We start from the raw sequence: 25,853 nt of genomic DNA, 5'->3' as shown, positions 1-25,853 counted from the left end.
CATTTATATTACAGGCATTTTTTAGGTTTTGTTATTCCTAAGTCTGTTGTATTTGGTTTTGGTTTCGTATTTCTTCCTTTGAATTGACAAAATTCTAACCCATAATTACACGATGTTGAGATCTGCTGCTGTCAGAAGGTCTTTATCAAAGGGCGAAGTTTCTTCGTTACTTTCATATAGATACAAATCTTCTTTTGCAACTGCTTTGAACACTGCGGCTAGATTGGTAACTCCAAAGGCATTGTTGAATAACCCAGTATCATTAGTATCAAATGAAATGAACACATTGGCGAAAAACATAGTTACACTAATTGGTTCAGGCCATCCATTGCTAAACCGAATTTCAGGTTACTACTTTGAGGCAGAAGGTAAAAAAGTTAGACCTATGCTTGTTTTATTACTCTCAAGAGCACTATCGCAGATTCCACTGGAAGAAAGAGATCGCATCAAGATTGATTACACAGATGTTCCGGAAGATCCCGTATATTCTAAAGTGCAACACTCTCGACTTTTCGAAAACGTACCGGCAAGCATTTCTCCATTGCATATTCTACATGGCATTAAACCATTGAATCCACTAACTAAGGGTCCGGAACCATTGCCCCAAGAGTTTGATAGAGCAAGGGGCATCCTTCCAAAACAGAGAAGACTTGCAGAAATTGTGGAAATGATTCATACTGCATCTTTGCTTCATGACGATGTCATTGACCATTCGGACACAAGACGTGGTAGACCAAGTGGAAACATCGCATTCACAAATAAGATGGCCGTGTTAGCAGGTGATTTCATGTTAGGCAGAGCCACTGTAGCAATTTCTAGATTGAGAAATCCAGAAGTCGTCGAACTAGTCTCCAACAGTATTGCCAACTTGGTTGAAGGTGAATTTATGCAATTGAAGAATACCGCAATCGATGCCGATCACACCACTTTCAACAATGGCACACAACATATTCCACCACCACCAACCAAGTTTGAACTAACTGAACATGAATACAGGGTACCAACTTCTAGTACAACCAATGGGACTCAACTGTCACATGATCAATTAGTTGATATGGCATTCGATTATTACTTGCACAAGACTTATTTGAAAACTGCGGCTCTTATCTCAAAATCTTGTAGAGCTGCTGCAGTCTTATCTGGTGTTCGTGATCCAATCATTGAAGAGTGTTATGAGTTTGGGAAGAATTTGGGTATTTGTTTCCAACTGGTCGATGATATGTTAGATTTCACGATTTCCGCTAAGGATTTGGGGAAACCAGCCGGTGCTGATTTAGAACTGGGTATTGCAACGGCCCCTGTACTTTTCGCATGGAGAGAGGACCCATCTCTTGGTCCTTTGATCAAAAGAAACTTCTCTAACCCTGGTGACGTTGAGGCTGCTGCATTGGCTGTGAAAAAGTATGACGGTGTGGGCAAAACAAATGAACTTGCTAAAGATTACTGCAATAAAGCATTACAGAACTTACGCAATGGATTGCCTAATAGCGATGCCCGTTCAGCTCTAGAATTTTTGACTAATAGTGTTTTAACGAGACGCAAATGATTTAGAAGTACGTAATACTTCAGTGACAGACATGTCAAGCAATTTCGCTATAAGAGCAAAGGAAGTTTGCACCAATTATGGTAAAATAGTTACACCAAGGCAAGGCCGATAAAAAACAAAACAAACGAAATTACAATTGCATTAAGTGCCACAATCACACAGGAGGTCTGTTGAATTGAGCGCAATTTTCCTAACCATTTCGGACGCCGTAATCTTTTTTTAATGACTTATATAATGATTAAATGAAGGTAAATATTTTCATGTATATACAATGACATTCCAGTATTTTGACCAATGGCTATAGAAAATGCCAAATGCAAAGATGAAATTATCATCGAACTATGCTGGAGGTAGGAAACATGCGAATAGTGCGGTTTGAGTAGGAATCCATATCAACAGCCACATGACATAATATTTTACTATTCTCATTTCATGGGGATTCTTAATCAATGAATCTGAAATATACCATAAAGAGAGCGGTAAAAATGAAGACACTCTGTTAATAATCTGGACATTTGCAAGGAACACCATTATAAAAAGGAATATCCGTGCTATCCATATGTATGGTTTCATATTTCGAGAAGGGTATTGATATGAAAAATATGTTATTGCATTCCAAGTAATGACGATGTTTGGAAGACCAAACAGGAAGTTAGGTATATTATTAGGAGTCCAATATTTTAGGAACCCAACATTCCAATGCTTAGATTGAATATATGAATACAATGATTGATACGGGATAGGAAGACCGTAAATTTTACTGTTACACCATTCTCCTCTTTCAGGACATAGCGCAGCATATGGAAAATAATAATGGAAATACACGAAGACACCAAATAAAATGGTTCCAGAAAGAATGGGGTAGAAAATACTGGTAATCCATTTCTTCTGTTTGAAAAGGTTTAGACAGTCATGAACATAAAATAGCCCTAATAAGAGACAATTGGATCTGTTGAGAAATGCGAAAGCGAAACAGAAAGATGACAATAGGTAAGATATCCATTTTAGTTTATCCATGTGTAGATTCCCGTAAACATCGAAGCTAATAGACCATTGTCTGAAAAGCATACCCAAGAGGGAAAATGTGAATGCAATGGGTTCAGAGTAAACTGAAATCAGGAATCCTGCCGCGCTTGACAGGATGAATAAAACTGATGTCGTTAGAGCCAACTTTGTTTGTACATTTTGCCCAAATGGAGGAAACGTTAGCTTGGTAAGGGCATATACTATCCAGGTGGATAAATAATGAAGCAGAAGGTTAAACGATACGGCTTTGAGTACTATATGCTGAAGATCTGAGGATTGAATGATAATTGACCAGATTGGCGAAAAGGCCCATTCATGTTCATATTGTGGTGCAGAATATCCAGAATTTCTCATCCATAAAGATGTCTTCAGAAAGAAGATAGAATCCCAAGAAAGAAGTTTACCCCACCATGGATTCGAGGTTATCCCATAATGTTCGAGAAATAAATGTGTTGATGTATCAAACGTTCTTGGTGCTAACCAAACTAATCCAAACTGCAATAGTTTCACCGCGAAAAATGTGACATTTATGATTAAAAATGACGAATACTCTGAGTCAATAAACATGCGATATCTCTCGGCGAATCTTCGGGGATAGCGCTCACAGGAAAATCTTCTTATAAAGAACGCAGGTTGAACATTTATGTCTTATTCAAGACTTAGCGATGAGGTGACATCTAATACTAACCAACAATTTAATTCTGTTCAACTTATTGCCGGGTAATAATTATTATTGTCAGTTGACCTCAACAGACGTGCAAAGCGGGAGGATAGGTAAAGTGTATATAGCAGTACTAGGATATTGTACTTTTGCTCTGCAATAACTTTAACTGTTTGCTATAGCAGAAGATATTCTTTTCAATCAAATAAGATCAGCGTTGCGGTGAAATAAAAAAGTGTCATTATGAAGTCTATTAAATAATTGTTGAAAATGTTACATGAATAGCCTCTAAGGTGCGAGGTTTAAAGATTCTGCTAGCAGAAATTAATGCTTTAATTAGAGTCCTCCTTTGTCGAGTCATCACGAGATTCTGAAGAAGTGTTTCCTGAATCCTTTCCACCGAGGCCAACGTGCATAGAAGTAGCGTGTCTAGTTCTATTGACTTTTTTAGGAGCTTTGTGAGATGGTTTGGAAACCACATTCTTTCTTGGCGGAGACTTGGATTTCCTGTTGATAAGATTTGCCTTACTGAAATACCTTCTTGTTGCAGAAGAGGGTTGTCTGCGATGATACGGAGTGTAATATGGGTTCATTGCTGAGGGTGGTGGGAAATTCCTACCGTAAGGCGATCTCATATTGAAGTAAGCGGCCTTTGGAGTAGATCTGTAGTTAGAAGGATAAACAACCTCCTGAGGAGAATATACATCGTGGGCCACATCCATGCTATGATTCTGTCCATAAAAGGGATCTACTACCGGATTGACTCCCATGTTTAACGATGGATCAACCGCTAACATATTACAGAACATGTAAGGGTTCAGCATCATTCCAGTGTACGGATGCACAAGAGATTCACTCATTTGCATCCTTCTATTGTAAGCTGGTATATATTCGTCATTTGCCATTGCATCAGTTGGCGGGTAAATATCAGGTGAACGATTGTCATCGGCATCTTGATTATTTTCAGTAGCATCGAGTTCTTCATTAGGATTTTGGTTTTCAGATGGGGAGGAACCAACGTTTTCATTATCGTAGTCCCTTCTGCCATCATCAGGTCCATGTTGCCTACCCGATTTCCCATGCTTTTTACCCTCTCTACTCTTGGAGTAATATTCTCCGTTTGTCATAAAGTGCGCCCTAGTAGCTGACATTGGCGGTGGCATCATATATTTAGAGGCGTTTGAAGCTGCCATTTCTTCACGGAAAAAAGGATCTTCATATATACCAGCAGAGATTGGGTATTTGGGGCCCAGCATCATTCCGTCCATATCTTCGTAGAACATCATTTGACTAGGATGCTTAGCGCCTTGCGAGGCCATGTGTAAGGAACTATCCATACTTGTTTGTGAGTATTCTATCTCTACTGGGAAGTAATCCAATGGGAAATCATCATCTTCTTGGTTGGAAGTAAGAATATCGCTCGGTTTCAAATCTGCGTTCAATTCATCGAATTCATTTGTGAGTTCGTTCCTTTCAAGATCAGACTGAGGCACAATTAGTTGTTGAGGCACATAGTTGTTCGACTCTGAATGCGGCAGCCCGTAACACATCTTGTTGTTATCTACTATTTGGACTTCATCCTCGACAACATTAGATTCAAATGGTTCTACGTCCTTAGAAGCACTTACCGGAGTGTCAGTGACACGATTGTTCTGCTTTTGCGTCACATCCTGCGCACCAACCGTCGACGGCCTTGAATCTGTCCTTTGAGAATCTACATGATTAGTGATTTGATCGTATAGCGATACATCTGAGTTAGCTTCCCATCTGAACGATAAAGCGGGTTCGCTTACAGCCCTAGTAGTAGGCTGAGAACCAGTAGATGACCGTTTCAAATCTCTTTCCAGTGCATCTGCAAATAATCTGTCATGTGGTACACTGAACCAAAAGAAAACCTTCTGCTTCTTTTGTGTCTTCAGACACATGTTCTTATATAGGAATGCAAGTAAGTCCGATTTAGGTTTCTCAAGAGTTGCATCAATGCCACATTTCAAGTTTCGTAGATCTGAAAAGATACCTTCTTCAAATTTTTTCCTTTCTACAATCTCTCTACCAAATTTCTGCATCCTATATGCGCAGCACCTGACGATATCTGTCCCTGTAATATAGTATAAATTGTTCCAAAACACACACGATACAAATCCTTCGTCATTACTCAAATAATACCGCCTGATTACTTGATTTTCTTGCCAATTGGCGGGAGCTGTCGCTAGAAAAAATTTGAGATCTTCAATGAGCCTGAGAGATTCCTCCACTTCTTCCGGCGATTGACTCGTGTCCCCTCTACCAGAGATGGAACTGATATCTTCAGTCTTTACAATCGATCCTGTCATAGTGTTAATGTTGAGATCCAGTCTCTTTTTTTCAGTCTAATTAACTTTTAGTTTTTCAGGTTATAGAAAGAACCACTAAAACCTTATAATAATGAGCGAAACCTCTTCGAGAGTATCAATTAGTATTCCAATTAGCTATATTCAATCACAAGTATTCTTAAAAACCAGTTTGAAAATATCAATATCAAATGACCGAATGCTCTTCTTCTTTTTCAGCCAAACCTATCGTTAATTCTGTTGCGATTGTAAATCTCAGTTTCCCTTCGGACCTTATAGCCCGTAATGGCTGATTGGTCTCTTTTCTTCTTTCAATTGTTCAGCCTAGCGACCTAATTCTGTTTTTCCTTTCAGTATGGATGAAACAGACTTTGTATGAATTGGGCGAGACAAATAAACCACGGTCAGTTATTCAGTGAAATTGATCTTGATTAATTAAAATTGGTTATTCAAAGTTTGAACGTTTATTTTGTTGATCTAACCATATATCAATTGGATTTGTGATCCTCTTAGCTAAGCACCGATCAAGAACAATATGCTAATAATACAAAACAAACAAAAAAAGCACAACAAGTAATTGTATACTGGTTTTCAAGAAAGGGCATCACTTCAAGAATGCGCTTTAATTCATTCCTTATAAATTCAAAACTGGATTGAAACCACAACTTGTTTCAGCTCGGATTAGCCTGAAACAGCACTCCCCACGATGGTATCGTTACATTTTTTTGCTGTGACATCAACATGAAACATATGGATACTACTCCGGGTAATAATGTTTCAAGTTAAAATAGCACATTCTTATTACCGAAACGGGGTTTCCGCGTTCTCTGTGTTATTGTTTCAGGTTGTCCCACACCTGAAACATGTCAAATATTTAAGGTAACCTCATAATTGATAGAACCGGTTTAATATATTAACAGCGTTGTCAATGATATTTACCATCCGATTCCGTGTTAAGATTTATCCAATTGAGGTTTTAAAGGTCTCGGATATATCGAAAACGCTATACATAGTCAGTGCACTAGGATTTATTTAGTCGGTTTACCAATTTTTTTTGATTAAAACCTCAACTACATTTCTTGAGCAATTGGTAAGAGTACTGTAATAGATATTGTCCGTTAGTTTGTAACCATTGGTTGAGAACTGATTCAGATCCCAATTGAGCAATGGCTAAGATATAGCTTACCAAAGCCAAGTCGATATATTGGTATTTGTTGAGGTTTGTAGTCGAATCGGGTTCTGACTTTGATGAGCCTTTCCAGTGCGTTTGTAACCTTTCAAGACAATTGATGGTCTCTAGAATGATATTTTCAGATAATTCTGCTAACTGGGTGACTCTAGGTGTCCTTATCGGATATTTCAACTCGACCAAGTATTTAGATAGTACTTCATGGCGTATTTGGAAGCCATTCCTTTCAAGGATAGTAGTCTTAGTGTCCTGAATTGTTACCCAATTGGTGATGGAAGTCTCTCTTTCATTGATGTGGGCGTATAACTCGCAAAACTTGTTAGAAGGGACGTTGCAAAGTAAGTCTACGATGTAACCATCGTAAACTATTGTATTTATTAGTTTCAAGTACATTGTGTGTTCACCAGTAGCGATTCTTGAATACAAAATCTCGTTGATGCTTTCGGTGGATCTAACGTGTCTCTTCGTAAATCCTTCCACTAGAATGGGCAAGCTCTTAGTCACTGACGCTCTGGGCGATAGGACACACATGGAATGCTGTAATCGTCTTTTCGTTGGAGCATTGGTACCATTGGCATTAAATCCTTCACTGGGTAATTTTAGGTTGTTCTTCTTGCTGAGAGATAATTCGGCAAATAAACCCCATGGATCAGACGCCAAGAGGACCCCAGTTTCTGAGTCTCGTACTATTTGGTATACTCCTAATTGGAAAACATCGTCTTTGCTCGATTGTACAGCGTCTGGACCTTCAAAATATGCGCTCCGTTGCGAGATTTGGTAGTCCATAGCTTTATCTTCGTCATTAACATATTCGAATGTTTTCAACGGGAATTTATCGAAAAAAGTCTTCAATGGCCCCGGTACGGCTAGTATAGATACCATCTCAATGATTTAGTCTCTGAGTTTCTTACCGAGTAACATACCTGCCTATCGGGATTTATTCTCTCACGTTCTCTCTTTTGATCAATCGATTCATTTTTACTTGCAATATCTTTTTCCCAATATCAATACAGTACATGAAACGGCAAATAGTAAATAGAAGGATTGCGTATACAGGCACAAGAGAAAGCAAAGTGATCTGTGATTTGACTTGGTTATCAGCTTCTTTAGCAGTATTACAACTTATTTTCGGGGATTATTTTCATACAAATTATAAATTAATAGTTATTTACACGTCTTCGTTACGAATCTTTTGAGCTTGTCTCCACGATAGTAGTTTTAATATTCTCTTCACTGGATACTTTGGAGCAAGTGAAGTCGCAAAAAGAATAGATGATGCGGCTCCCTTGTCTAGGGTTTTTAGATATGCTTCTACATTGGCCTCCATATCTGCATATTTCTCTTCTGTGCGGATAACTTTATCAAAAAGTCGCCTGACAACTGCCTTTTGTTTCGGACTAGCAGATTGTTTCCTCCAAGGTGCAAACTTGCTAAAGCTCATTGGAGTATTTGCAGACATCTTAGATACGAAAGCTTCGACAGTATTAAAAATGGTTTCAAGATCGGTCGATGTGTGTATGTTAACAATCCGATAGGGTACATATGCAGGACCCGATTGTTTATCAGCGTATATTCTATTGTACAACTTAGCCGAGTAAATCCGTTCTTTATCAGCCGTTGACTCTCTTTCTATTCTTAGGTGCCTTCCAGAGACTATTGGGAAACACCAAGCTGTACGAGAAACAGGTACCCATGGGAATTTAGAGTCTGCAAGCAACCTGGCTTCTTTCGCTGCAGGTGACAATTTAGAATAGTCAGTTGTTCCCATGCTCTCACAAAACGATTTGAAATCCTCGAAATTTGTCAATGTCAATTCGATTGAGTCACTGTCGAGTACAATATTCCTATAATGGTTCTTTTGTTCCTGTTCCTTAGCTTCCGTTTCCCTTTGTATCATTTCTTGCTGTAATCTTTTCTCCTCTATCTCTTGTCTTATGGAATTAATCTCATCCATAGCCATCTCATCTAGATTGGCATCATAATCATCAATTCCAGCAAGCGTCGGTACAGAAATCACACCTACTTTCGAAGACGATACAAAGTCAATGATCTGACAATGTTCTTTACTATGATGTTTCCTAAGCCCTCTACCAATCATTTGAACTAACAAAGAACGTGATTTTGTAGGTCTACAAAGAAGAACGCAATCGACGTTGGGTATGTCCGTTCCCTCCGTAAATATACCACAATTCATAAGCACTTGAATTTTCCCATTTTTGAAATCAGACACAATGGAATCCCTTTCACCAGTCCTAGTCTTCCCAGTCACATATTGCGCATTGATACCTGCGTTCTGGAAAGTTTGAAAAAGGGTCTTACAATGCGCTACGTCGACTGCAAACAAAAGGGTAGATTTCAAGTTATGCAACTTCTTCTTGTGGAGGTACGTATTTAACACAATCTCGTTGATTTCCTTTGTATTCATGACTTTCGAAAGCCCCTCTAGTTGGAAGTCAGAGTTAACGCTCTTTACCTTGGACAAATCCACACCTACGTCAACGGTAGTAAATTTGCCCTCACAAAGCCAGTTCTCGTCGATCATCTCTAAGATGCCCTTATGATATATGATCTCATCCATTACTGCAGACAATGCCCTCTTATCTGCTCTTTCGAACGTGGCACTAAATCCAATCACAGGGACTCTTGTGGCTGGTGTATCTGCATTGAAATGGGCCAAAACCTTTACGTAGGAATCGGCAACGGCATGATGTGCTTCATCAATAACGATCAAATCGATAGAATCCGGAGGGTATTCTTCCAGCCTTCGAACCATAGTCAGCACTGAACCGATAACTACGTCAGCCTCCTCCAAGTTAGCATGAAGTTTTCCCATCTCCATCTGAACATTTAAATCAGGCATAAATTTGGATATCGTAGATGCGGCTTGCATAGCCAATTCCCGTCTATGCACCAAGATTAAAGCAGCACGCGACGAATGGGCACCAAGTGACCTGAATCTATCCAAAAGATTGGAAAATATGACCGTTTTCCCACCACCAGTGGCTAAGGAGACACCTATCCTCATCTTGCCCTGAGTCACTGCATCCACACATTTATTAATACAATCCTGCTGATAATCCCTTAATAATGGGACAGAACTTACATCTGAACTGTAAACGATACTCGAGTTCCCGAAATGCCGTACAGCAGTAGCAGTAGCAGCACAAACATTACCGTATCCAAACTTTGCAGGTACTCTTCCAGCGAATCTTGCCCATCTCACACATGACACATATAACATTCATATATGTTGGAAAAGCTACTGAGTTTATCAAACACCTAGAGAATCCAAGCTAAATTCACTGAGCAAGTTTTACCACCCCCCAGAGACGAAGTCCTAAGCATTCTAGCCCATGTAGCCCTTCCAGAAGAAGTAATCGTCTAAACGGCCACGGCTAGGACAAGAAAGACCACTCCGTTAGGGCTTAAGGCGCATGTCGCTTCACACGATTGTGATCTTTTCCAACGTTTACAGATTTTCAAGGATCGTTATAGAAAAGAAAGAGCTTCAGAACTAAAGGAAAGACAGAGAATAAGATAAACAACGCTGTGGTTTTGTTCTTGTTCTTGTCTTTAATTACTTGTTTGCGTGTGTTTCATTTTTTCTTTTACGGGCTTTTCGATTATTTAAGAAGCCAAGAGACTCGTTGAAGAATAGTGGGATTCAGTTGAGGAACGAACCAGATTATTTCAGTATACTCTGTGTTAAGCTTTCTCGGTTCCAGTAACGTTCAAAGGGTTTTCAATCTTAATAAACGTATTTAGGAGTGCTTTTTCAGTCGGCTTTCTTTTTTAACTGTTAGGCTCCAAGGATACGCAATATACCAGCTTGTGAAAGGATTTTCAAGAAACCCAGTGGTTTGTTATTGTTGTTGTGGCACCGGAACACACAGACCCCTCGTATTGTTATCATAAAATCTGCTTACGCCTGAGTTTAACTCAACCATCATTTGGCATATTTTTTGTTGACGTTTTTTCAATCATTCTAGGAAGAATTTCCCCTTGTTTATCTCGAAGACATTGGTATTAGTATTAGACTGACTCATTAAGGGACTTGCTAAGTCAGGGCAGCTTTACTTTTTCAGCTTGCTTTTCGTAAAGATAAAACATAACTATAATTTAGAGAGTGATTACTTTCATCTAGAGTCGGTATTCTTCGTTTGTACAAACGCCTTTCAAATTACTTTACTCCTCCTCACAAATTCTCGAAAAAGTGTGTTTACCTTTAATCTTATCAAAGCTGTCACAGCTATAAACTAAACCTCCCCCTTTCCCAGGTAGAAAATGACATTAGATTACGAAGTTTATAAGGAAGGTGGTCTTCTTCGTGATCGATATAAGTTGATCGAAGATATCAGTGAAGGATCATACGGATATGTGTCATTGGCATCTGATACCCAACTGAAGAAGTTGGTAGCAGTGAAATACATCTTCAAGAGTGAAGATGACAAGGGTAATGATACCAAGGATGGTGTCATGGTCATTGGAGATGAGAAAGATGATGAAACTAACAACACTGTTAACTCGTCTCAAGAGAAGAAACAACGTTTGTTGAAACATCAAAAGTCCTTAATTTCGGATAAGGTTTTGTCAAGATTTTCTAACAACGTATGTTTCGAGGCATTGTACGAAGTGGATATTCAAACCAAGATCGGGAAGCATAAAAATATCACGGAATTATACGATTTCTTCGACTCTTACATTATTATGGAATATTGCTCTGGAGGTGATTTGTACGAGGCCATCAAAGATGATATGGTCCCCAGAAAGACCAAAAATGTGACAAACATCATTAACCAAATCTTAGATGCCGTGGAATACGTGCACTCGAGGGGCATTTACCATCGTGATATTAAACCAGAGAATATTTTGATTGCTGGCAATTGGAACATTAAATTGACTGATTGGGGTTTGGCTACTACTGATAAAACATCCATGGAAAGAAATGTAGGAAGTGAGAGATATATGGCTCCTGAACTGTTCGAATCTAATCTGGATAGAGAAGAGAGAACAGACGCCTACGATTGCGCTAAAGTTGATATTTGGGCCATCGGTATTGTTATGCTGAATATCGTCTTCCATAAGAATCCATTTACTGTGGCGAACCAAACTGACAAGGCGTTCTGCTATTTTGCTGCTAATAGGGAAGCTTTATTTGATGTCTTTTCCACTATGAGTTATGATTTCTTCCAAGTGTTGAGACACGCGTTGACCATCGATCCTACAAACAGAAATTTGGAAAAAGTCAGAACTGAAATAAAAAGATTAAGTGAATACACTATGGATGATGAATATTACAACTCACTAGACAGCGATGAAGAGTCAGTGTTTTACAACTACCCACCTCCAGCTTTACCGCCAAAATCTGCTCCAACAAGCGTATCTGCCCCATCTGTGGCTCCAATGAGCCCATTGCATTCTACTGCCCCAGCTACTGTGGCAACCACGGTCTCTGGTATCATAAGTACTGTCTCAGCAGTTGGTGAGACTGGTCAGACTCCACAAAAACCGCCTGCTATAACTGTTGAAGAAATCACTCCCGAACCATCAGTCAAACAGAATAAAGAACCTGTTCCAAGGTTCACTTTTACTAAGCGCAGCCATAACCGCTCTAAGAGTAATGGGTACCAAAACAATAAAAATACCAAAAAAAATACACCTGCAAAGCATGATGCGTACGGTGCTGGTGGTTACAAAAACTACAAATCGAATATCAAACCGATTCAAATAAACAACAATGAAAAGATTATCAAAAATTCCAGAAAGCCATTGGCGATTCCAACGCCAAACACTCATATTAATAACTTCTTCCATGAGTACAAGTCAAGAGATGATGTCGATGACTTCAACACGAGAGATTATTTTACACCTCCTAGTGTACATAACCGTTACATGGAAGGGGTTTTCTCCAAAAAGAATAAGAGATTTAACCAGTGGTCGAAATCTCCTAAGACGAACGGCACAACAAATAACGGCAATAGACGTGGCTCCTTCAATCAAGACAATACTGGAAACCGCAAATATGTCCCACCACATTCCAGAAAGTCATTCGATGTCGGGTCACCATCAATTCCACATTTATCCTCAAAGCACGAGGAACAACCGCCTATTCATACCATGACGTATCATGAACAGCATGCATTATCCGTTGATAATGAACCGGAACTGGACGATGTTTTGTTTACTCTGGAAGAAAGTGACGGTTTCGACGGATTCATTAATGATATGAGTGATCTATCTATAAATACTCAACAATCCTCGCATTCTGTTAATCTTACTGCAAACGGTAACAACAACCAAGGTCCACATGGATTACCTGATTTATTCAAATCGCCTCAGGTTTCACATGTAAACATAAACGACCCGTTAAACAATCATGTTACTTTGGCGCATTCCGCAAGAAGACCAACCACAAGTTCAGACAAGGGAATTTCAGGTGTGTATGTACCTCCTCATCATAGAAAAAGTTTCAACATTGGCCATGACAATTTAGTTCCAGGTCAACACACAAACGGGTTGAAAAGAAATAGTTTCGGAAATAGGAAACCTGTCAATGTCAATGTCAACGGTAATGGTGGCTTAAACGCCCAGGACCGTTTCATCTTACCTCACAATCCATATCTTTCAGCCGCTTCTACAAGCTTGCAGAAGAATGATGTGTTCATTGATAACGATGCTGTGTTTTTCGAAGATGACGAACCCCATTTCTTTTCAGCCGGAAGGGTCAACTCGCCAGGAAAGATTAGAACCGGCAGAAAGTCAAGTTCGAAACAAGATGAAGTGGTTGGTTCCTTAGAGCAATACAAGAATAACTGGTTAATGTTACAACAGTACCAAGATTAACTGCAATATATATAATCGTTTATATTTCATTTTTCATTTCTTAGTTTTACTCCACTACCAATGTCTATATTTTTTATTGAGTTACTATTTTAACTTTGAGAAAGATGCGAATTAGGGTTTGGTTAAACCTAACGTACATTAAATGTTGTCGTTGTTCCATTATTTAATTTTATTCTGAGTACAGTGCACTTGGAACAGACTATAATGCTGTGTGCTCGTTATATAAAGAAAAGTTTGTGAGTTTTGAATTGTTCGTCTTTGCGTATGAAAAGTATTTTAACAAGCTTGGGATGAGAAGTAGTAGAAGAGTACCCAGTACTTTTACTAGCTTGATATTATACGTTTCAACCGATCCTTGATGAATGGCTTCATCGTTATTTATCAGATTAGATTTTGTAACTTGTGGAATGGTTGTATCATTTTTTTGCTTTGTCAATTCATCGTGCTTCGCTTTGGCCAGCTTGAGCAAAGTGTTATCAGAATCCTGTTCATTTTTCTTAATGGCTCCGGCAGTGACACGGTCGTCATCAGGAACTAAGTTTTGAACGTTACCGAAAAAGTCAGTGATTAGTACATCAGATAGATTTCTTGGGTATAGATCTGTCCTAACACCAACATGTGAATGGACTTTTTCAAATGTGTACGAATCGAAAAGATCACGCAAAGTCAGTGTAGAGTTCTTATCAATTTCTTCCATAAAACCTAAAGTGTAATACGTGAATCTATCGACGACAGCAACACCGAGTTCGACATCTGAATGGTGAGAATACGAACTTTCGTCCAGTTCACTAGATCCAACAGCAATTACATTGGGCGAATAGAACTTTGAAAACATAGTGTTCGCTTGACATGTATCAATCATAAAAAACAATTCATTATAACGTTTTTTGGCATGCATTTGAGCCAATGCATCGGCGATGTCATGACTGGCAATCTCCTCTGCATCTTGGAACTTCAAGAAATCTTCACCACCATGTCCAGTCAAATAAATGAAAACATTGGAATTCTCATCGGTCATCAATCTCTTTGATTTGGGATGATCTTCATCCCATCTATCAGTCAATAATCTAATAAAATTCTCCACTGTGACTTCATACCCTCTATAATCCACTTCGACAGACTCACCGTATAGATCCAAAGCTCTATCAGCATTGTTGAACACAGAACCGGGGAAAAGGTTTCTTGGGTTGCAAGCAACATCATCACTTAACATTAAAATGATTTGGGAATCAGGAATACCTAACCTCTTCACCGTACGATACATACTCAAGACATTGGCCATGTGTCTATAGTTGAACCAAAATCTTGAGGTAGAGACTAACACGGCCCAATTGTTGGTATGTGTAGCTGTACCGATAGCTTCTCCAATGACGTTAGATGCCAAACATAAAAGGAAAAACAACGCCTGATAACCCCACAGCTTCATCCTAAATACGACAAGTATGCTGATGCTCGGTTTCCGCTATCCAGACGATACAAAGCTTAATATCATTCGAGAAACATTTTAGTCCTGTTCATGAACCCGAACTGCTTACTATATAAATCATGATGTGTATTCTTAATTTTGTAAACTTTAACAAAAAGCACCAAAAAAGTTGACGAGGCATACTGACACATATAGAGACAGGAGGCAGAAAACACCTTCAGGTAATGCTTTGTGAGACATAATTCTTCGAATTATATTTTTACAGTTATATAAGTATATAAGTATATTTTTGTTTGAGTCTAAAGATATACTGGACGAATGGTTAGATATTAATGTAAAAACAATGAAACGCAAATCAGTCCGAGATCTTTTCAAGTAGAATGGAGCTATTTTTCAAACCTGCATCGTTTATCGACTCGTCAAGCTTCTCGATAAGATTTTCTCTGGTATGAGTCGTAAGTACGAATTGGTCTTGTGAATATTCCGGCCAGTGAGATTTGATAACCTCATATATCGTTCTGACAGTATCATGCATTGCATCGAACCTTCTCACTAGTCTTTTACCATCACCGGATCGTACTTGTATTCTGGTTGTGATTCCAGGTTTGTTATCAGGTTCTGCATGTTCTATTGGTTTGATTGAGTCGAAGAGTTTCCATTGCGCTCCGTCGGGCTCTTCAGTTTCTTCGGTTTCTTCCACTTGATCAGATTTCTCATTTGTTTCGTCCGAGGTAGTAGGAGTCTGGTTGCCTAGCGATTCTCGTATGGCCAATTCAAGCTGTTTTTCCTCACTTAAAGTGCTGGGATCAATCTTTGGAGTGGGTTCCTTAACAGGTGGATTAGTAGTAGTGGGATCTAATGAGAATTCCTCTAGAAATATCTCTAGCTCTTGTCTGAAATTTTCCACAGTTGGCACTTCACGGCTCCAAAATTTCAACCTCTCCCCGGTTATTGGATCCAAGATGGCGATATGAGGACAATCTTCCTTATCGTTGAACCCATAACGTTGTACATAGGCAGATGCTAGTCTTGATTCATATTGATATTGCAGAAATATGAAATTTTGTTTTATGAAGGATTTTATACCTGCATTGGACCAAAGATCTCTGTTAAGCATCTGGCACTGGAAAATATCTGCACATTGGATGTTAATCATTACCCATTTATTCCTTTTCTTGGCTTTTTGCCTTGCAGTGTCAAGATCGTATTTTGCCATTAAATCGAATGGAGGTCTAAACAATAATGCTAGCCTGGTTTCCTTTGACATTGGTTTTGGCTTCTTAACCCATTTCGTATATTCCCGTAGTTCACCATCGTCGTCTATTTCCACGACGTTTTCTTCTACGTATTCGTACTCATCCTCATTACTGGGATAATTTTCTTCATCAGTAAACGCAGAATCACTATCGTCATCATCGTCATCCCGATGGTAGTTGTTAGATCTACCAGAACGTAGTAGGTCTGTGTCTAATTGTTGATTAAAAATTCCTGAAGGTCTTGAATTGTCAAACATATCCCTGGCATTACGCAATGGTTCAAAAGAACCTCCAATACCACCATAAACACTAGGAAACACATTTGTCTCCACCAATGTCTCGTGTCTTGCCTGATCCGGAGCCCTATATTGATCTTCATCCTGATACGCTTGTCTTTGTAATTCTTCAGCAAACTCTACGTCGCCACTCAGACCGCCAGAACCCCCTGTATTAGCACCAGCACCAGCACCGGCATTATTATTACCAGAATTGCTGTTCAACTGTCTCTCACCACCATGTTCAAAGAATAACGAGATGGCTGTTTCCAAATTGCCTCCGGCCATCTCAAGGAAATGTCTTGACAATTCATCGTTATCTGTACCGCAAACACCTTGGAAAGTTGAAATATCCTCGTCAGATATCATGGCTATTGAAATGTACTTCTTTTAATCCTTTTACTGGTCTCTGTAACTCTCTGTTGCCACTTGAAACCTGTATCTTTGGTTAATTCTTGTTCACGTTTGCCAACTGGAATTTCCTTCTTTTTGTTTCCCAATTTTAGTGTATTTATACTATACAACTTGTTATGTCAGTGAAAAATGCGATGCTAATTATTAATATAGAATGCCAGAATAAGACCCAGGAATACATGGATGAACATGCCAGGACATATTTCAGATGAATTATTTCTTCGATACTTTACCAGATTGTTTTTGCTGTTTTGATTTCTTTGTTCCGTCTACTACTCGATTTGCCAGTCCATCCTTATCAGTGCTGGTGGTGGAAGCCTCTGTCGAAAACTTAGTATGTTTCCCCTGAAAGTTGACTTTACTGATAGCAGGTTCCATTTTGCCACCTCCCAACGCAGATTGTAGAACTCTTTTTGCTTGTTCTTCTTGCTCCACCTCATCCTTCTCTTCAGATTCTTTCTTAGCTTCTAACTGTTTAGATTTATCCATATATGACTTACACCTTGCCAATTCGGCCATGATAGGTGACAGGTCTTTGATATTGAGGACTTTCATGTATGAAAAGCATAGTGAACTCAATACATATGCGTATTTGTTTGAAAGATCAAGTTTCTTCTTTTCATCTTGCAGAAGCAACAGTTGTTCGTCCAATGACTTGCTCGTTAGTTTGTTAATCTCACCACTGAGTTGTTCCACCTGTTTATTGAGATACGAGATGTATGGTTTAATTTTCTTAGTATCTTCCATGCTGGTAGTTGTATGTGGTCCGTGTTCTTGTCGTTGTCGACTGAGGCAGCGATGAGATGAGATGAGATGAGATGAGATGAAGCTGTATAATACCGAGATGAAGTATTCTTCACTGAATCAAAATTTTCGATCAATAACATAATACTGCGAATTTTTCGCAATGGAACAAAACGCATAATAATCTGCGTGCGTTTCGCACGTAGAAGTACTTCAGTAATATTTCTATTTCTTTATCCAGCGAAAATTCCATATTTGCCTGCCAAAAAAAAAAAAAAAAACGCAAGACATTACACACATTCATACCACATATATGGAGAACCTGTACTCAATACAGGGCGAGTAGTCCTATTTGGACTGTTGAAGTAACATCCACCCTCCGCCAGTATACTTAATTTCAACACTGGCCTAGCTCAAGAAGTACTTTAGTTTGTTTCTCGTCAGCATAGATAATGGTCGCTGATGACTTATCGAATATAGAGACACAGCTACGACAGGTTCGTGAGAAATATCGTGAGCAAGCACACTCGCTCTCGCCAAGCGATGCAGAATCATGGTCAACCTTGGCATCAAATTTGCAGAAAGTCGTCACAGAAATGGATCAGCTTTTGCAGCGGAACTCTAAACAGATGAACGTATCCTTCCTATTGAACCACGAGTCATCATCGCTTCAGGCTGGAATACAGCCACCGCAACCGCTTCTACAGAACCTATACCAAAAGAACGGGAACGACGAACAGCAGAACCATCTCAAAGTCAAACTCGATAGAACTGCGTTCTATTCGGAAAATTCCCCCTTCCAACATCAAATGGATCGGTCTGGTTCATTCAGACTCTGTCCACCTTTAGCACATACAAGTGCAGAAGATTACTTCCGCAACGATACGCAAACCCCAATTATGATCTCAGATGGCCAGATCCTGGAGAACTTGGCCAATCTTAAACGTCTCACTGAGATGCAACGCCAATAGGTGGATGTAATCTTCGTTTTCGTTTGAGATTCGACACATCACATATATGATCCATCTTTTATTTGAGTCATGCGAACGTTTTTGACCAATTATACACATATACACATATAATATGTATAGTAAAAGATAAAGCTGTAATGATACACTATAAAATATCTGTTGGCACCAGTTGCAGAACCATAGAGGTTCAATACCCAACGCAATTCTATCTCTTTGGTATATGTTTTCTCTTAAATCTGTCGAATTTGTCGCTCTTTGAGGGGGAAACAAAATTCGAAAAACATTAAAATAACTAACTAGCAAGTAAACATCAACATCAATAAAGTATCAAGACAAACAACGACACTAGGAAAGCTCTACACGCAATCTGACAACGGCTGTAGTGGAAAATCAATAGAAGAATTACATTGCTCTAAGTTATAAGTTATTTTTTTACCCCTCATCATGACTGGGAATCGATCTCTGGTTCAGAGACACAGAAAGAAGTTCGTTGTTTCTAGTGTTTTGTTTGCTACGCTATTTGCTACATGCGCTATTACGGTCTATTTCAGTAAAAGATGGTTGTACAAGCAGCATTTGAAAATGACGGAGCAACGATTTGTCAAGGAACAGATCAAACGGAGGTTTGTACAAACTCAGCAGGACTCGTTGTACACTCTTTATGAATTGATGCCGGTAATGACGTTAGTGTTGGCTAAGGATTTCGATCTTGATTCTATTGTAGAGGCTCTAAAGGGGAAAAAGTTACAGAAGAAGCTTTCCAAAGGTGAAATAGCTGGGAATGAGTTGGAAAATGAGGGCTTAAGTTCAGGAATGAGTGCGATGACGCCTGCACCCAGTGTGTCAGCGAAATCTCCGCAATCTGCAGATACCACTAGCGTTTCTGAAACGTCTACGAAATCCAAGGCCGAGCTTTGGGACGATTTGAAACTCAAAGCTATCACCAAGATCATTATCTTGTCCTATACCACATCATTATTGATGCTTTTAACCCGATTGCAATTGAATATATTGGCAAGAAGAGAGTATTTGGATACTGCCATCAATTCTGCCATGGAAAAGGAAAGGGAAAAGAAGGCTAATCAATACTCAGTCTTATCTTGGTTCTCTAGTTGGATCACTGAAAAGAGCAACAATTTACCCAGTGAAAAAGCTGACCCAAGAAACAGCGATGGTACTATTGACACGGACACAAGGAGCATTGCATCCACTGCGAACCCTGAAAAATCGAGATACGTTAACGAACAAGCTTTCTTATCCTTATCGTGGTGGTTATTAAACCGTGGATACCTACAATACAAGAGTATCATTGAACAATTGGTGAAAGAAGAGTTCCAAAATTCGAACCCAAGAGATATCATGACAATGGATGAGTTCAGTGGCAAGATAAGCAAGATATTCGTCACCACAAACAAGCAATTCTTTCAACAGCCACAATCGAATGAAATGTTCATTTCATGTCTACTTCCTGAACCTAACTTAGAGAGATTTGTTCTTCAACAAACTTTAGAACAAGATGCTTTGAAAGTACTATACGAGGATAATCTATTACTAAAACAACTTGTACAAGAGACCAACAAATGCCTACAATCACCTGGAACATGGATTGTCCTGGAGTCTTTAATCGATGAAACATTCCACACAATCATGGAACAAATCGAGGATAATGTCAACAGCAAATCGAAACCTAAATCGAATGATGACGACACCAAAGTAGTCGATATATCCAAAAATTCATATCAAATCGCATTATTCTCTATCGCCACGAAAGACTGCACAAACGAAATGTTGAAAGCGGGACTCGTATCAATGAACAACAAGTTCCTACAGAAACTACACTCCATCTCGGCACTTGACGATCTCAGTGCATGCGTATATAGTAACTTCGGTCTATGAAAACCTTACTTGGCCCTCCATTCAAGTACTGAAATCGCTCCATACCGTGTATGTAGATAGTTCTATAGTTAACGTTACTCTTTCACTGGCACTACGGGGTTTCTCTTCCTGTTTCTTTAATGGCCACGTGATCATAATTTTCTTTTCCTTAAGGTCAAATAACGAAAAGAATCGAATTCCCAACAGGTTGTCAATCAACATGTTATACATCTCAGTTAATGTTTGCAAGTGGATAGGAGCTTGGTGTTTGTAGTTAGTTAGCACCATAGAGTTACCAAGTGGGTTCTATTTAGTACCAGAAAATCATGTCCAAGGAAAACCAGAACGTTGTTTTAGTGAGTGTTGAGGGAGAGAGATTTGTCGTTGACAGGAAGATCGCTGAACGCTCACTTTTACTAAAGAACTACTTGCAAGATCTTAACAGTGGCGATTTGCATGATGATAACGATGCTGACGATGACGAAGATGATGAAGAGGATGGTGACGATGAAATAGTGATGCCCGTGCCCAATGTGAGGTCGTCAGTATTACAGAAAGTGATCGAATGGGCCGTTCATCACAAGGATTCCAATTTCCCCGATGAAGATGACGACGATTCGAGGAAAGCTGCGCCTGTGGATCCATGGGACCGTGAGTTCTTGAAAGTGGACCAAGAAATGTTATATGAGATTATTCTAGCAGCTAACTATCTAAATATCAAGCCATTGTTGGATGCTGGATGTAAAGTTGTTGCGGAGATGATTAGGGGCAGAACACCTGAAGAAATCAGAAGGACCTTCAATATCGTTAACGATTTCACTCCAGAGGAAGAAGCTGCCATAAGACGTGAAAACGAATGGGCAGAAGACCGTTAAACTTACAAGTTTTCTTGTTGTTTTCTCTTTCTGTATCTACATCCTCTTCAGTTTAAAATAGCAATTTCCCTCATTTCCCGTATGTAATCAATAATTTAAGTACTTGCTTGTTAAGCGGATCTTAATTGAAGTAGTGAATTTGAGTCATGGGCAAACGCAGGGATCGCTTTCATATCGCATTTATAGCTTCAAGGTCTGTCTCTGCACCGATAATTTTTCATTTTTGTACCTATATATAATATTTAAAGAACGCGCTACCTTAAATTGAAACTTTTTGCTTCTGGTTTTATCTATTCAAGGCAGAACTGCATCGATAGATGCACCATAGGACCCTTGTTACTGGTATACTTGGTGTAGGATTGTGATGACGTTGACCATTGGTGAGGAGACCAAATCCAGACTAAGATCGCTAAGCGGGAATACTAGTTCGTTGCTAAATTTAAACAAACGCAAGAAGAAGAACAAGGAAAAGAAAAAGGATAAGGACAAGAGTCAACCAAAGTCTCAGGGCAATACACGTGTGCTACGGTCTACGAGTCTGAAACCCAATGTCAATGATGATGCATCTGCATTATCGTCGAATTCGAGCTATGATAAGGTGTATTTGATGGATGGGAGTGACCATAAAGCAGGATCTGCGAATCATGCCTCTGATAAGAACAATGTTTCAAGCACGGGTTCAGGTATCCAAAGCATCAAGATTCGTAGTAGCAGACAGTCTGGCGAAAAGTCAAGATCGAGGTCGCTGAGGATTTCTACATCATTGTCGAGGCTTCCGAGAAAGAATTCATTAAATGCAGGAAATGATACGTCTTCCACTGAGGGTTTCAATCAAACTGCAATGACAAGGGAAGAGAACACTGATCCATTGGGTTCGAGGTTACGGGTAAGCGATAGCAAGGCTTCTCTATCTGACGTACCATCAACGACTCTGTTCACCAAATTCAAGTCTTCGAAAAGTGATAGTGCGACTCCCGTAAAGAGTAAGCCAGACGAATCTGATTCCGGCCTCTTTTCATCGCTAATATCGGCTGCACATAACGCTGCTAACCATTTGATACCCAAAAGTTCACTGAAGAGTAGTAGCAGCCTTTACGATGAACCGTCCAATGGAGATAGAACTCAGTTGCTGACTTCTGGTATTGGTGGTACAGATACAAGTAATGATCCATACAACCATACAGGCTCATTTCTGAATCATTTAGACTTCCTTCTTGCTCCCAGCTCGAATAATGATTATTTACTGAAGAAGGCGACGACACTAGACACCCTTAATACCAGCGACTCCTCTACATCTTCCATTTCTCAACAAATGACTAATCCGTCTTCTACCGTGCCGTTATACGATGATAGCGATCAAGATGGTAATAACAGTGATGATATTGGTTCTGTGGGAACTTTCATGGATAAAGTCAAATTTACATCAGTAAAGCAAGATAATGCCCCCCCAATTTCGACCTTTGGGAGGGGAAATCTAACTTTAGATGCCATTGAAAAGGACAAAGATGATCTCAAGTCCACCGGCTTTCATACACCAAGTGTGCTGATTACCACAGACCAACCAGATCGACCGGTATCGTCTCCGTCCCCACTCTCAATGCCTAATGATGATGCAAATACGGACAGCAATACAAATTCTGCCAGTCCTTCATTCGAAAAAACTAGGCCGAGGAACGGTAGGTCAAGACGCCCCGAAGTGTTGAGAGATTTAACTATGAGATCATTGTCGCCTGCTGCAGCTACGAAATTATTTACAGCACCCCTAAGAAATTCATTTTCGGGCAGAAACATGACAAGAGCGAGTAGCATATCCAAGACCAGTGATATTGTTCAACCACCTGGAGGACCAACACGCCTGTCAACTTCGGACATTCCAATAAAGAGAAAAACTGAAGAACCAGAACTTCAAGGCATTGAATATGCAAGTGCTAAGCGTAATACAGATTTCCATACAATCTTTAAAGACACCGTAGTATCTCCAATTGAAAGATTAATAGCGGATTACAGTTGTGCTTTATCAAAAGATATTCTCATTCAAGGTAGGTTATACATATCTGATAGACACATTTGCTTTTACTCGAATATTTTGGGATGGATGAAGACTGTTGTAGTTCCATTCAAAGAGATAGTTCAGATCGAACAAAAGAACACTGCCGTATTATTTCCTAATGCCATATCGATACAAACCTTACATGACAAGTTCCTGTTTGCATCTTTCATATCAAGGGACAGTACATTTGATCAAATTATGGATATATGGAATCAAACAATAATCAATAAAAACTTCAAGCCTAAACGAGGTACTATGGGATCTGCCGATCTGATGAATGATGAGAATCTGACTCTTGATAGTGAAGCTTCAAGCATGGATTACGATGATGAGGATGTTCAGACTAACGACCGGACTTCCACATCTATCACTGATTCCTATGGTAACCGTGATGAAAGTGATTCGTACGATGACGACGATACCGATGACATAAATCCAGATGATATGACAAGTAGCTCTGAGGAAAGCACAAATAGCGTGTCTGACGAGGCAAGACCCTCAGGACTTTCCAAAAGTTCAAATTCTCAAAGCTCAGCACAGTTGGGTCCTTCGAAACATGAGCCGACTACTCCCGACTACACGCCAAAAGAAAATGAACGAGAAATGGGGGAGACCATTTTGAACGCCCCTCTTGGTACAGTGATAAATATACTCTATGGCTCAGATGTCCAATACTTTGATCGAATATTAAAAGCTCAAGGCAACTATGATATCTCCAAATTTAATGAAATAATCCAATCCAAAAAAAGAGAATACGTGTACACTAAACCAATTTCCGGTAGTATAGGTCCAAGTAAAACTCGCTGTGAGATTACTGAATCAATCGACAAGTTAGATCTCAAAAATTACGTGCAGGTCACACAAGTCTCGAAAACTCCCGATATACCTTCGGGTAATTCCTTCGTTGTTAAAACAATATTCTTATTCTGTTGGGCTGATGACAATTCAACCAAGGTGAAAGTGTATACTTACGTGGACTGGTCTGCTAAGAGTTGGATCAAAGCGGCTGTTGAAAAGGGAACCTTTGACGGAATAAAATCTTCTACGAAAATTCTTTTCGAGGAACTTGAAGACATCATCGAGGAAAACAAAGGTAAGAGCAGCTCCCCAGATAACAGAAAGGATATTGAAGAGGTTTTATCTTCACTACCATGTTTGGGACCTAAGGAACACGAACCAACCGAATGCACTTTTGAAAAATCAAGCGGCTATGAAATTATTGACGATAAAATAAGTTTCAAGTCTCCTGTTGGTACCATCTTCCAATTAATATGCGGAGATGATACCTCATACATGAAGAGAATATTGGAAAGGCAAAAGAATATTGAAATATCTGATATCCCACCATTTCAGAATAAGACTAGAAAGTACACATACGTCAAGCCGCTACCAGGATCAATTGGTCCAAAGCAAGCAAAGTGTTACATCGAAGAGAAGATTGAATCTGATGATGTTAACACGTGTATGGTACTTGAACAAATATCAAAGACACCAGAAATCCCATCTGGTAATTCATTCGAAGTGCATACCAAATTCTACTTCTCCTGGGGAGAAAAAAACACCACCAATGTCTTAGCAGCAACGAACATTGAATGGACTGGGAAAAGTTGGATCAAATCGGCTATACAAAAAGGATCTATAAACGGACAGAAAGCTAGCGTTCAGGATATGGTAGCTGAAATAAAAGACATTCTTTCTTCTGCGTCGTCAACAACGAAAAGAAGACCAACGATATCTAGAAGGAAAACTGAAAGATCCAGGTCAAAGAGGAAAACCATATCAAAGTCAAGGGAACAACCAGAAGTACAGAATGGCGGATTATATGCAACTGTCCAAGAAATATATGGTATTGTTAAGGATCTAGTTGCTGACTTACCTCCTATTATTCTTGCTGCTGCTGCTGTAGTGCTGCTTATACTAATCATATTTGTCCCTAGACTCTGTTCGAGTTTATTCCACAGAAGCCCATCGCCTCATTTCGTTAGTCCCAGTACAATTGTTATGGACGGGGAGGAGTACTATGTTCTGCCTGCCATGGAAACGTATTATGGAAGGAATAGGCGTGGTAATAAAAATAAGCCATTCAGTAAACTTTATTCTGATTCTGAATATGATCTATGGAATTGGATTGATTCACACAGCGGCTCGGAACTAAACAAAAAATCTGGACCGAATTTAGATGTCAATTACAATATAAACAGTACTATTCCTTTAAACAAAGCTGTGGAACATAAGAAGCAAAATTTAAAAGAGGTTATCAGATTAACTGAGTTACAATTAATGAAGCTAAAAGAAAAAGCAAATTTAACCGATAACTCGACTTAATCGCAATTTGTAACTAATATATAATATTCATAGGCATAGTTAATCAC

At 39.3% G+C, this 25,853-nt stretch overlaps 13 protein-coding genes across 13 annotated transcripts; 6 read left to right on the top strand and 7 right to left on the bottom strand.

Moving 5' to 3' along the window:
• Positions 1 to 112: 112 nt before the first annotated feature.
• COQ1 (trans-hexaprenyltranstransferase) lies at positions 113 to 1,546 on the top strand (the record flags this gene model as incomplete). Its single annotated transcript, XM_454724.1, has 1 exon — positions 113 to 1,546. One exon carries the CDS (start codon positions 113 to 115, stop codon positions 1,544 to 1,546), a length of 1,434 nt encoding a protein of 477 aa, XP_454724.1.
• A 339-nt stretch (positions 1,547 to 1,885) lies between these two features.
• Positions 1,886 to 3,139, bottom strand: GPI18 (GPI-anchor transamidase GPI18; the record flags this gene model as incomplete). Its single annotated transcript, XM_454723.1, has 1 exon — positions 1,886 to 3,139. One exon carries the CDS (start codon positions 3,137 to 3,139, stop codon positions 1,886 to 1,888), a length of 1,254 nt encoding a protein of 417 aa, XP_454723.1.
• Positions 3,140 to 3,565: 426 nt separating this feature from the next.
• STE12 (homeodomain family transcription factor STE12) lies at positions 3,566 to 5,566 on the bottom strand (the record flags this gene model as incomplete). The annotated part of the gene is made up of 1 exon (XM_454722.1): positions 3,566 to 5,566. One exon carries the CDS (start codon positions 5,564 to 5,566, stop codon positions 3,566 to 3,568), a length of 2,001 nt encoding a protein of 666 aa, XP_454722.1.
• A 1,063-nt stretch (positions 5,567 to 6,629) lies between these two features.
• On the bottom strand, positions 6,630 to 7,634 carry SAM35 (SAM complex subunit SAM35; the record flags this gene model as incomplete). The annotated part of the gene is made up of 1 exon (XM_454721.1): positions 6,630 to 7,634. The coding sequence occupies one exon, from the start codon at positions 7,632 to 7,634 to the stop codon at positions 6,630 to 6,632; it is 1,005 nt and encodes a 334-aa protein (XP_454721.1).
• Positions 7,635 to 7,920: 286 nt separating this feature from the next.
• Positions 7,921 to 9,993, bottom strand: IRC3 (double-stranded DNA-dependent ATPase; the record flags this gene model as incomplete). Its single annotated transcript, XM_454720.1, has 1 exon — positions 7,921 to 9,993. One exon carries the CDS (start codon positions 9,991 to 9,993, stop codon positions 7,921 to 7,923), a length of 2,073 nt encoding a protein of 690 aa, XP_454720.1.
• A 1,043-nt stretch (positions 9,994 to 11,036) lies between these two features.
• KSP1 (putative serine/threonine protein kinase KSP1) lies at positions 11,037 to 13,595 on the top strand (the record flags this gene model as incomplete). The annotated part of the gene is made up of 1 exon (XM_454719.1): positions 11,037 to 13,595. One exon carries the CDS (start codon positions 11,037 to 11,039, stop codon positions 13,593 to 13,595), a length of 2,559 nt encoding a protein of 852 aa, XP_454719.1.
• A 199-nt stretch (positions 13,596 to 13,794) lies between these two features.
• Positions 13,795 to 15,021, bottom strand: GPI8 (GPI-anchor transamidase; the record flags this gene model as incomplete). Its single annotated transcript, XM_454718.1, has 1 exon — positions 13,795 to 15,021. One exon carries the CDS (start codon positions 15,019 to 15,021, stop codon positions 13,795 to 13,797), a length of 1,227 nt encoding a protein of 408 aa, XP_454718.1.
• A 355-nt stretch (positions 15,022 to 15,376) lies between these two features.
• On the bottom strand, positions 15,377 to 16,921 carry UBX5 (DNA protein crosslink repair co-factor UBX5; the record flags this gene model as incomplete). The annotated part of the gene is made up of 1 exon (XM_454717.1): positions 15,377 to 16,921. One exon carries the CDS (start codon positions 16,919 to 16,921, stop codon positions 15,377 to 15,379), a length of 1,545 nt encoding a protein of 514 aa, XP_454717.1.
• A 258-nt stretch (positions 16,922 to 17,179) lies between these two features.
• Positions 17,180 to 17,713, bottom strand: LRP1 (Lrp1p; the record flags this gene model as incomplete). The annotated part of the gene is made up of 1 exon (XM_454716.1): positions 17,180 to 17,713. The coding sequence occupies one exon, from the start codon at positions 17,711 to 17,713 to the stop codon at positions 17,180 to 17,182; it is 534 nt and encodes a 177-aa protein (XP_454716.1).
• Positions 17,714 to 18,162: 449 nt separating this feature from the next.
• KLLA0_E16985g (uncharacterized protein) lies at positions 18,163 to 18,681 on the top strand (the record flags this gene model as incomplete). Its single annotated transcript, XM_454715.1, has 1 exon — positions 18,163 to 18,681. The coding sequence occupies one exon, from the start codon at positions 18,163 to 18,165 to the stop codon at positions 18,679 to 18,681; it is 519 nt and encodes a 172-aa protein (XP_454715.1).
• Positions 18,682 to 19,125: 444 nt separating this feature from the next.
• Positions 19,126 to 20,577, top strand: PEX3 (Pex3p; the record flags this gene model as incomplete). The annotated part of the gene is made up of 1 exon (XM_454714.1): positions 19,126 to 20,577. The coding sequence occupies one exon, from the start codon at positions 19,126 to 19,128 to the stop codon at positions 20,575 to 20,577; it is 1,452 nt and encodes a 483-aa protein (XP_454714.1).
• A 305-nt stretch (positions 20,578 to 20,882) lies between these two features.
• On the top strand, positions 20,883 to 21,431 carry SKP1 (SCF ubiquitin ligase subunit SKP1; the record flags this gene model as incomplete). The annotated part of the gene is made up of 1 exon (XM_454713.1): positions 20,883 to 21,431. The coding sequence occupies one exon, from the start codon at positions 20,883 to 20,885 to the stop codon at positions 21,429 to 21,431; it is 549 nt and encodes a 182-aa protein (XP_454713.1).
• A 364-nt stretch (positions 21,432 to 21,795) lies between these two features.
• YSP2 (Ysp2p) lies at positions 21,796 to 25,806 on the top strand (the record flags this gene model as incomplete). Its single annotated transcript, XM_454712.1, has 1 exon — positions 21,796 to 25,806. One exon carries the CDS (start codon positions 21,796 to 21,798, stop codon positions 25,804 to 25,806), a length of 4,011 nt encoding a protein of 1,336 aa, XP_454712.1.
• Positions 25,807 to 25,853: the final 47 nt, after the last annotated feature.

This window comes from Kluyveromyces lactis (assembly GCF_000002515.2).
Source record: "Kluyveromyces lactis strain NRRL Y-1140 chromosome E complete sequence".
NCBI lineage: Eukaryota > Fungi > Ascomycota > Saccharomycetes > Saccharomycetales > Saccharomycetaceae > Kluyveromyces > Kluyveromyces lactis.
Note: the sequence above shows the minus strand (reverse complement) of the source record. Positions and strands in the feature narration are given on the sequence as shown.